General features: G+C 41.9%; 1 protein-coding gene across 3 annotated transcripts in view; it reads right to left on the reverse strand.

Annotated features, from left to right (window-relative positions):
• Positions 1–11,475, reverse strand: part of Nbr1 (neighbor of BRCA1 gene 1) — a 40,584-nt gene that overhangs the window by 18,929 nt on the left and 10,180 nt on the right. For all 3 annotated transcript variants that reach the window (XM_013031993.1, XM_013031992.1, XM_013031991.1), the window contains exons 3-10: positions 10,964–11,026; positions 9,260–9,278; positions 7,921–7,943; positions 5,499–5,693; positions 5,109–5,186; positions 3,118–3,332; positions 2,445–2,612; positions 638–847 (exon numbers count right to left, since the gene is read on the reverse strand). In XM_013031993.1, the coding sequence (XP_012887447.1) occupies positions 638–847; positions 2,445–2,612; positions 3,118–3,332; positions 5,109–5,186; positions 5,499–5,693; positions 7,921–7,943; positions 9,260–9,278; positions 10,964–11,026 (971 nt within the window). The remainder of the gene's footprint in view (positions 1–637; positions 848–2,444; positions 2,613–3,117; positions 3,333–5,108; positions 5,187–5,498; positions 5,694–7,920; positions 7,944–9,259; positions 9,279–10,963; positions 11,027–11,475) is intronic.

Below are 11,475 nucleotides of genomic sequence, written 5' to 3' on the forward strand. Positions count from 1 at the left end.
CCGGAAGTGGCGCTGTGGCTCAAGTGGTAGAGCGCTAGCCTTGAGCTGAAGAGCTGAGGGACAGCGCCCAGGCCCAGAGTTCAGGCCCCACGACCGGACACCCCCCCCCAAAAAAAATGTAACTCTTATTTGCAACTGTTGCTTCAAATTCACTTTCTCTAAGAGTGAACCTTGTTTCATTTTTTTTTTTTTCCTTTTTCTTTTTGGTACCAGGACAGGGGCTTACACTCAGGGCTTCATGCTCTTGCTTGGCTTTTTCATTCAAGGCTAGCACTCTATCACTTGAGCCACAGTTCTACTTCTAGCTTTTCAGTGGTTAATTGGAGATAAGAGTCTTATGTACAGGCTGGCTGCAAACTGAGATCCTCAGATTGCACTTAAGTAGATAGAATAATAGGCATGAACTACCAGTACACAGCCCTTACTAGTTTTTATCTTTCTGAAGAAGACAACAAGGAAAATATCAAAAACTACTACCAAACCATCCTTTAATAAAGCTTAGATTAATAGAAAGTTTTAAAGATGTGGGTACTAGGAGCTGCCAAAGGACAAGAGAGAAGATGGCTAAAATTCCAGTTTTAGGGAGCTGAACATAAAGCCTGGGTTCCCTCCACCCCCTACCCAGCTCTGGGCTTACATCAGGGTATTGGACTGCAACAAGCTCTCAGGTCGGCCCAAAGGGGACTTAGGGCTTTGGAGTCCATGAATTGAATTCCACAGATGAATCTTCCTGTGGAGTTTTAGCTGCTTTTTAAGTTCTTTGACTTCAGCTTTCCTCTGTTTCTTCTCAGCTCGTAACCTTTGCTTTTCTGCTTTAAGAAAGTTCTTATCAACCTGTTTCTGGAGCCTGTGAGGTAATAATTGAATGTCTTAAAACCAAATAAAACCCAACCCAAATTTAACCCAAAACATCTGAACCCATTAAAAAATCCTGAAGGCATTCAATACATTCTCTGTCTGCTAAATTTCTGAGCTGACTGCTACATCAGAAACCAGACCTCAGGCCTTAGACATCCTTCCTTCCTTCCTTTCTTTTTTTTTTTGTTGGTCATTGGGCTTGAACTCTGGGCCTGGACATTCTCCCTCAACTCTTCAGCTCAAGGCTAATGCTCTATCACTTGAACCACAGCACCACTTCTGATTTTTTTCTGCTTATGTGGTGCTGAAGAATTATTGAACCCAGGGCCTCATGTATGCAAGGCAAACCCTCTACCACTGAGCCATCTTCCTAGACCCAATCCTGAAGTTTTTTAGATAGTTTCCATCAGTGTCAGCATTTAGTTTACTTGCTTAAAAGCTTTCCTTCCCAGTGGAAACCTCTGTGACCACTGATAATGATTCAAATCACTTGATAGAAACAATGCAAGACAAGTGCCAGCAATCTGCAAAATAATCACACAGTATCATACATGTGGTATCACTGCTAGGGTGCATCTGTTTGTAATACTGGAAGCAACAATTTATACACAACTTCAGAAAGCTGTGACACACACTTCTGGTTTCAGCGATACTCATGTAGCAGGTAAAGGTAGGTAAAGCAGGTAAAGGGTTCCTCCTAGTCACAAAGACCTAGAAACATCAAAACTTCTGATCCCAATCCCATCAACAGTTGAACATCTGTTCTGCAGTGGGGCTTGATCAAGGCCATTCATTCTTGCTTGATTTTTTTTTTTTCCAGATACAAAGGGATCTCTAAGAGCAAAAGCTTCTCTTTTTTTTTTGGCTCAAGGTTGACGTTCTACCACTCAATCTACACCTCTACCTTCAGCTTTCTTCTGCTTAACTGGTGATAACAAGCTCTTGGATTTATCTTCACAGGCTGGGCTTCAATCAGATCCTCTGATCTGTCTCCTGAGTGGCTAGGATTACAGGCATGAGCTACCAGGACGCAGCTGCTTAATTTCCCTTATAATTATCATTGCCACTTGATTAGATAACTGCCTTCATTATTGCACATCAATTGAAAAGAAACAGAAATAATGAGTGGTAACTAATAATGTGATAACTAGATATCATCATCAGGGTTTTTGGTTTTGTTTTGTTTTTAGCACTAAAATACTCTACCATTTGAGCCACAGTTCTACTTCTGGCCTTCAGTGGTTAAATGGGGAAGAGTCTCACAGACTTTCCTGCCTAGGCTGGCTTCAAACTGTGATCCTGAAAATTCAGCTTCCTGAGTAGCTAGGATTACAGACATGAGCTACAGTTGCCTGGCTCTGTTACTTTTTTTTTTTTTTTTTTTGCCAGTTCTGGGGCTTGAAACAGAGTCTCATGTTATCTGGGAGGCCTCAAACTCTGTCTTCTTGTTTTAGCATCTGAAATGCTGAGATTACAGCTTGAGTCACTATTCCTGACCTTATAGGAGTTTTTTGATCTTCAGCATTTTGTGTCATCAGAACTAAGAAGACAATTAGAGAACAAGGACACCAAGTATATGGTTTTACCTGACTTGTTCCAGAGCAGCAGGGAGTCGAGGAGTAGAGTACTTTGAATGAGAAAATGATTCAGAAGAACTCACAATGGGCTTCCGTAACTTCAGCAGGACATGGTTAGTGTCATGGGCATATGGTCCTGCCTCACAATCTTCACAAATGTTGTAGGATGGGCACAGGCTGTGGTAAAGAATGGTATGATAAGAATGTCACTTGAGGCAGTGAGGTAAAAGTCCACTGCTGTATTTACTCCATTACCAGCTAGATGGTAAACTATGCCTGTCACCTAGTAATGCCAAATCTTGATAATCCTCATTAATAAAGTAAGGATAATGAAATTAATTTATGTCTATTTTTTTGTGGGACAATCTATGGGGGGAAGCAAGAAATGAGAGCATTTGTAACAAAATGTAAACTGTCCTTAGTGTTCTAATTTTGTCTTGGGGAACACAGCTTTACTTGCTTCGGTTGATACAAATGTGTATGTAAACATAGCAATCAGAATGGTATTCTTTAACCTATTAAAACACAGAGGTGAAGAACAGCTTGTGATTCCAACTCAGAGTTAAGATATCTAAGGTTCCAGAGACAGAAGACACCCAGTTTCCCTTTAACTATATAGAATTCTAAGAAGTCTCTCCCCTAAGGCTTACCAGCACCTGATTATTCCCAAGTGACTGCTTACCTACACTGGTAGCGCACACCAACAATCCTTCTTTGGCAGTTGCTGCAAGCAATATACCAGCTGAACTGATTTTCTGGAAAAAACAGGGTTTCCTCTGAAACAGGCATTGAGCCTTCTGAGGTACAGGAACCCAATGGTGGGTTTTGGAGGACAAGCTTCTCATGTAATTTCTGTTCAAGCTTCTCAACTGTTTCTTTAACCACTTGCTCTCTGAACTAGAAAAGAGAGAAGATGGGGGGGGAATTTAGTTAACAATTCTGTGAAGATATCAACATACTGGAAATCACACATCTCTGGTATAACTATAATAATAAACAATTAGTAGCTATTGAATGAATAAACACAAACATAACAAAAAGTCTATAATCTTCCATCGCTCACTTAGTTCAAAGAAAATACCATGTTGGGCACTGGTGGCTCATGCCTGTGATCCTAGCTACTCAAGAGGCTGAGACTTAAACATCATGGTTCAAAGTCAGCCTGGGCAGGAAAGTGCATGAGACTCTTATCTCCAATTAACCACCAGAAAACCACAAGTGGTGCTGTGTCTTAAGGGATAGAGTGCTTGCCTTGAGCTGAAGAACACAAGGACAGCACCCAGGCTAAGAGTTCAAGCCCCATGACTGGAAAAAAAAAGAAAAGAAAAGAAAATACCAAGAAATCCTTTTGCTGAGTAGATTTCTTCTTTTTCTGTGTGTGCCAGTACCAGGGTTTAAATTCAAAGACTTGGAATCTACCTCAGCTTTTTTTTCTCAAGGCTGAGGCTCTACCTCTCGAGCAATACCTCCTGTCAGACATTTTACTATTTAAGTAAAGAGCCAGGTTCTGTTTAAAGCTTGCTCAGGCAAGAAAGTCCATGAGAGGACTGGGAAAGTGGCTTAGTGTTAAGAGTGCTTGCCTTGCATGCATGAGGCCCTGGGTTCGATTCCTCAGCACCACATAAGCAGAAAAAGCTGGAGATGGTGCCATGGCTCAAGTGGTAGAGCCTTGGGCTGAAGAGCTGAAGGACAGCGCCCAGGCCCAAAGTTCAAGCCCCATGACCGACAAAAAAAAAAAGAACAAAAAAATATATTGGGGGTAGGAAGGTGGCTCAGTGGTGCTTGCCTTGCATGCTCAAGGCCCTGGGTTCAATTCCTCAGCACCACATAAGCAAAAAGAAAAAAAAAAGCTGGAGGTGGCGCTGTGGCTCAAGTGGTAGAGCGCTAGCCTTGAGCTGAAGAGCTGAGGGACAGCGCCCAGGCCGAGTTCAGGCCCCACTACTGGACCCAAAAAAAAAAAAAGAAAGTTCATGAGACTCATTTCCAAGTAACCACCAGAAAGCTGGAAGTAGACATGTGGCTTAAGTGGTAGAGCACTAATCTTGAGCACCAAAGCTCAGAGCTCAGGCCCTGAGTTCAAGCCCCAGGACTAATACAAAAAAATTTGAGGGCTGGGCACCTGTGGCACATGCCTATAATCCTAGCTACTCAGGAGGCTGAGATTTGAGGATCACAGTTTGAAGTTAGCCCAGGCAGGAAAGGCTGTGAGACTCCTACAACTGACTAAATACATACATACATCATACATACATACATACATACATACATACATACAAGGACAAAAGTTAGAGCTTTCTTTTTTGTTTTTGTTTGTTTTTTTGGTCCAGTCGTGGGGCCTGAGCTCTGGGCCTGGGTACTGTCCCTCAGCTCTTCAGCTCAAGGCTAGCGCTCTACCACTTGAGCCACAGTGCCACTTCTGGCTTTTTTCTTCTTGTTTATGTGGTGTTGAGGAATCGAACCCAGGGCCTCATGCATGCTCTACCACTGAGCCACCTTCCCAGCCCAAGTTAGAGCTTTCTTAACCATATCTACTCTGAGTCTAGAAATTACTAGCTATCATTCCTCATTCATCTGTAGCAGAGGTAACAACTATCTATATTCGACTTCCCATTTCTGCCACATTCCACTGGTGCCAACAATGCTATTAGAAGCCAAATCAGAGAGAATACTCACTGTTTCCAGATAGCTGGTGAACCAGTCTGGGGGTTTATCTTGAGGCTGGTTTCTGTCACAAGGAGCAAGTGGAAATGACTACAAGAAAACAGAATCCAAGATTCCTGGAAGTTATTTTGCTTATTTTTAACAATTTTTCTGAAATGTATTATTTTGAGATTTCTGTTGCCAAATTATATAAACATATGGTTTTAACAGTCACAGTGTGAAGGAACAGAAAAATAAAACGAAGTATGTATTCTACTATGCTGCTCTATCTCTAGAAATAAACCATAGCTACCTGTTTCAAAATATTATAGGAAAATGGTCACAGTAACTCCCAAATCTTTGGTGCATACTCAAATTTTCTATTAAGGACAACGAGACAAAAGGTTAGAGAACTGGACATACCTGTACTGTTGGCTCCTCTGGAGTCTTCATCTCTGATCCCAAAACTCTCACTAGTGAAGAATAATGTGCAAGTGGCTTCTTCCCTGGCCTGGCAACTGTCCGTTTTTCTGCAACAACTGGAAGTGGGGCTTCATCAACAATATGGTGCCCTTCATAGACTTGCATCTGCAGTTGGTTTCCCTGCTTAACTGCCATCTGAGAGCATATGTTACAAAACAAACACATACTGTGTGATTCTCCTTTCCAAATGGACTTTGAAGCACAGTAATAGAAAAGTGCAGTGAATTATGCTATAATTTTTGCTTGCAATATTAAAAAATATAAGTTGAGTGTACCTATTGTGAAATCCTACAAAATCAAAGTACTGGAGGCACTGACATGATGCAAAAATGGAAAATTCTACAGCTGGTCTTATAAGCCATACTGCAACCAAAACAATGGTGTATTAAAAAAAAAAAAACTGTAGGGGCTGGGAAGGTAGCTCAGTGGTAGAGTGCATGCCTTGCGAGCATGAGGCCCTGGGTTCGATTCCTCAGCACCACATAAACAGAAAAAGCCAGAAGTGTGCTGTGGCTCCAGTGGTAGAGTGCTAGCCTTGAGCTGAAGAGCTGAGGGACAGCACCCAGACCCAGAGTTCAGGCCCCATGACCGGAAAGAAAAAAATAAAATAAATAAAATAAAAAAAACTGTAAGGGCTGGGATGTAGCTCCAGGCAAAGGGCTTTCCTAGCAAGTACAACATCTTGGGTCTGATTCCCAGTACCAAAAAAGACCAAAAAAAAAAAAAAACACCCAAAAAATTACATCTAGACTATGTGTATAAGGTGTATATGAAACCCAAATTAATTTCAAATTTAGTCTTGGGTTCCATTTCCAATATATATTGAGGTTGGCCATGGGGCTTCAACTCAGGGCCTGGATGCTGTCCCTGAACTCTTTGGTCCAAGGCTAGTGTTCTACCTCTGAGTCACAGCACCACTTCCAGGTTTTCTGGAGGCTAATTGGAGATAAGAGTCTCATGGACATTCCTGCCTGGGCTGGCTTTAAACCACAATCCTTAGATCTCAGCCTCCTGAGTAGGGAAGATTACAGGTGTGAGCCATCAGCACCCAGCTGCTAAGATATCTTAGCTCTTCAGCTTAAGGCTAGTGCTCTATCACTTGAGCCACAGTACCACTTCTGGCCTTTTCTGCTCATGAGGTGCTGAGGAATCAAACCCAAGGCCTCATGCATATGAGGCAAGCACTCTACCACTGAGCCACCTTCCAAGCCCCCACTTCTGGCTTTTTTGAGTAGTTTATTGAAAATAAAGAGTCTCATGGACTTTCCTGCCTGGGTTGGCTTTGAACTGGGATCCTCAGATCTGAACTTTCCGAATAGCTAGGATAACAGGTGTGAGCCACTAGCACCTGCCTTAAATTTAGTTGTTTTTTTTTTTTTTTGGGGGGGGGTGGTCCGGTCGTGGGGCCTGAACTCTGGGCCTGGGCACACTGTGCCTCAGCTCTTCAGCTCAAGGCTAGCATTCTACCACTTGAGCCACAGTGCCACTTCCGGCTTTTTTTTCTGCTTATGTGGTACTGAGGAAGGGAATCCAGGGCATCAAGCATGCAAGGCAAGCACTCTACCACCGAGCCACCTTCCCAGCCCAAATTTAGGTTTTTAGTGTAGCAAGTTTTAGGTAAGATTTTGCATTAACTGTGTTAATATTTCTGTGTTTTGAGACAGGGTTTCCCTGTACTGCCCATTTTGGCCTCAAATGGAGAGGCCCCACATTAGCCTTCCAAATGGTAGTTTGTTTTTTTGTCGGTTGTGGGGCTTGAACTCTGGGCCTGGGCGCTGTCCCTCAGCTCTTCAGCTCAAGGCTAGCGCTCTACCACTTGAGCTACAGCGCCACTTCCGGTTTTCTGGTGGTTTATTGGAGATAGGAGTCTCACGGTCTCTCCTGCCCGGGCTGGCTTTGAATTGCGATCCTCAGATCTCAGCCTCCTGAGTAGCTAGGATTACAGGCGTGAGCCACCAGCGCCCGGCTGCTACCACCAGTTTTCTTGTGGTTAATTTGAGATAAGAGTGTTCGGACTTTCCTGCCTGGGCTGGCTTTAAACTGCAATCATCAGATCTTAGCCTCCTGAGTAGCTAGTAGTACAGGTATGAGCCATGGATACCTGGCTTAGAAGAATCTTTTGCTGAGTGATATGCTCAACTTATTGCAGTCTCCCTAATTTCTAAAAAAATTCAAGTTTTAATCAAGGAATTTTTAAAAATTCATTTATATATTTTTTGCCAGTCCTAGTTCTTGAACTCTGGGCCTTGGTGCTGTCCCCGAGCTCCTTTTGCTCAAGGCTAGTGCTCTTCCACTTGAGTCACAGCGCCACTCCCAAGGAATATTTTTAAATTAGTTGAAAATAAGATGAAATAAGAATTACCTTAAGAGCTTCTTCATATTCTCCTAAAAGGGCAAAAAGATACACAGTAACATTTCTTCATGAGTCGTAAACATTCTAGCAAATAAATCGTAATTCTACAGGTAGTTTGTTTGGTTTCTAGACAGTATCTTGCTCTGTAACTAGCTTCAAATTTACAGCTCCCATGTCCTTGGCTTACATCACTATGCCTGGTTAATCCTACACTTTTAATGTACAGCACGAGAACAATAGCTAATAATAGTGTGTAGTCCTCAGGATTTTTGCTAATGGAGAAGATTATAGCTGCCCTTGTCTTGGGGACAGAGGTAGAGTGGAGGGATGGATAACCAGGTGAGATGCTACATACTTTAATTTATTCCACTACAGGAACTATTGTACTATCTTTATATATGTGCAAGCACTTTTTTCTTTTTTGTCGCCAGGCCAATGCAAGATTTCTTATACCTTAAGTGTATACACTAAAATTTATTTAAAAAAGAAATATAGCCAAGCTTGATTTAATTCTTAGTTCACAATCATTATATATGAGTAACTACTACCTTTTTGCTGACAAACTCCCTACTCAGCCCCCTGCAGATCACTTCTCCCTCCTTAAGTCTCTCTTTTCTACTCTAGTCTTTTAGTTACAAAACCAAACCCAGCTCCTTCACAGTAGGATTCAAGGCAGTTTATGACTTTTTTTTTTTACATTAAAAATTTTTTCTTTCAGTCATGGGCTTAAACCCAGGGTCTGGCATTGTCCCTAAGCTCTTTTTGCTTAAGGCTAGTGCTCCACCACATTCAGCTACAGTTCCATTTCCAGGTTTTGAGTGGTTAATTGGAAATAAAAGTCTCACTTGGACTATTCTGCATGGCTGGTTTCCAACAATTCTCAGACCTCAGCCTCCTGAGTAGCTAGGATTACAGGTATGAGCCACCAGAGCCCTGCTCATGGATTGTAGTATGTTATTAGCACTATATTATTTCAGTTGGTTATTGTTGGGGGCCAGCTTGGGAAATAACCTTCAAATATAACATGGTCACTGTGGAAAAATGTATTCAAAGCTCTGAAAAAAACAACAGGTAAACTTTGGGAACATGAAGTTTAAAAGTTGTAAGATGATATTAACACATATGCCTAGTCAGAGACAAATGCAATACCAAGGGAAAAAATTATATGTGACAAACTGGGAAGCATAGAGAATCTGCACCTTAAATACAAGAGAACCTCCATTAAAGCTGTCCTTATAATACACAAAAGCATCATCCTATATATAAAAAATAACATGTATAAATGGAAATGCCTCAGTGAGCAGACAAAATTTTATATAAAGCTAAATAGATTTTGTCAGGGACTCACCTTGACTGTTGATGGATACCTATAAAGAGAAAAAAGCAACTGTGAATTACAAGCACCTATCATTTTAGTATTTGTTAACAAGACAAGTCTCATATGATAATCTCAAGGTAGGGGTTCAACGTTTCCAGTACCACTTGCTAAGAATTATTTTCTTTCTTTCTTTCCTTTCTTTCTTTCTCTTTCCTTCCTTCTTTCTTTTTCTTTTCTCTCTCTCTCCCCCCTCTTCCCTTCCATCCCCTCCCCTCCCCGTCATGGGGCTTGAACTCTGGCCCTGGCACTGTCCCTCAGCTCTTCAGCTCAAGGCAAGAGCTCTTCCATTTGAGCCACAGTGCTACTTCTGATTTTCTGGAAGTTTATTGGAGATAAGAATCTCATGGACTTTCCTGTCTGGACTGGCTTTGAACCACAATCCTCAGATCTCAGCCTCCTTAGTAGCTAGGATTACAGGCCTGACCACCCACCAGCTCCTGGCTTTATTTATTTTTTGTCGGTCGTGGGGCTTGAACTCTGGGCCTGGGCACTGTCCCTCAGCTCTTCAGCTCAAGGTGAGCGCTGGCTCCACCATTTGAGCTACAGGGCCACTTCCGGTTTTCTAGTGGTTTATTAGAGATAGGAGTTTCATGGTCTTTCCTGCCCAGGCTGGCTTTGAAGCATGATCCTCAGATCTCAGCCTCTTGAGTAGCTAGGATTACAGGTGTGAGCCACTGGTGCCCGGCTTTTTATTTATTTAGTGCTAGTCCACATGCTTGACTCAGGACCTGGGCACTGTCCATGATCTTTTTGCTCAAGGCTAGTATTCTATCACTTGAAACACAGCTTTTTGGTGGTTGAGATAAGAATCTCATGGACTTTCCTACCTGGGCTGGGTTTGAACTTTGATGCTCAGATTTCAGCCTCCTGAGTAGCTAAGATTATAGATGTGAGCTACCAGTATCAATATGAATAATTTTTATTGCTTACTCTTATTTTGGGTATATTAACAGGCAGCATAATATAATAAGGAACCTATTCACAGAGCCAGAGAACCAACTCAACTAATTCCAAGCTTCTGAGCCTTGATGTAAGCTATGCAAACTTTCGGTGCCTCAGTTCCCTCTTGGAAAAATAGAGAATGTACCTCAAATGTAGTATTAAGCCAGGCACTGGTGGCTCACGCCTATAATCCTAGCTACTCAGAAGGATGAGATATAAGGACAACAGTTCAAAGCCAGCCTGGGCAGAAAAGTGTGTGAGACTTATCTTCAATTAATCACCAGAAAACTGGAAGTGGTGCTGTGGCTCAAGTGGTAGAGTGCTTACTTTAGCTGAAGAGCTGAGGGACAGCACCTAAGCCCAGAGTTCAAGCCTCAGGACCGACAAAAAATAGAAACAAAGAACCCCCCCATAATACTGTTGTTAGTTTGACACACTAAAACCAATACATAGAGAGTAGCCGTTATTTTTTTTATTATTATAAATGACAGCTTTTGTTCTATCTGAACTTAAAATCATCATATAATTTTAACTTCTCTCAGATATTCTTCATACTGCTTCTCTATTTCTCACCTCTACCTTAGATGCTACCAGTCTTCTAGAACATGCAATTACCAAATATGTTAAACCACTGCATAAATTAGATAAATGCTATTCTGAATTTCTCAAACTCCATATCACTAGAGAAATAAGATTCTGAGTACCCAGTAGGGGACTATAATATACTTTTACCTCTTCATTTTCCTCATCCAAGTATTTTATTTGAATAGTGTTCAGATCAAATGAAACTTTTACCTGCAAATGAAAAGAAAGGAAAAAGTGGGTATTTTTCACTATATAAAATAAGCACTTTGTCTTTTTTGTTGTTGCTGTTGGTGGGCCGGAAATTGAACCTAGGGTCTCATGTATACTGGGCTAGTACCTAGCTATCAGCAGTATACACCCTAGTCAAAATATTTTAATGGAAAAAATCACCACAAAAGTTTAAAAAGACAATCAATAGACTAGGAAAAATAATTTCAACTTGTAACAGATAAAAGGTTAATATCTCCGGGCTGGGAAGGCGGCTCAGTGGTAGAGCGCTTGCCTTGCATGCATGAGGCCCTGGGTTCGATTCCTCAGCACCACATAAGCAGAAAAAAAAAAGCCGAAGTGGCACTGTGGCTCAAGTGGTAGAGTGCTAGCCTTGAGCTGAAGAGCTGAGGGACAGCGCCCAGGCCCAGAGTTCAGACCCCACGACTGGA

This window comes from Dipodomys ordii, unplaced genomic scaffold (assembly GCF_000151885.1).
Source record: "Dipodomys ordii isolate 6190 unplaced genomic scaffold, Dord_2.0 Scaffold147, whole genome shotgun sequence".
In the NCBI taxonomy this organism is placed as follows: domain Eukaryota; kingdom Metazoa; phylum Chordata; class Mammalia; order Rodentia; family Heteromyidae; genus Dipodomys; species Dipodomys ordii.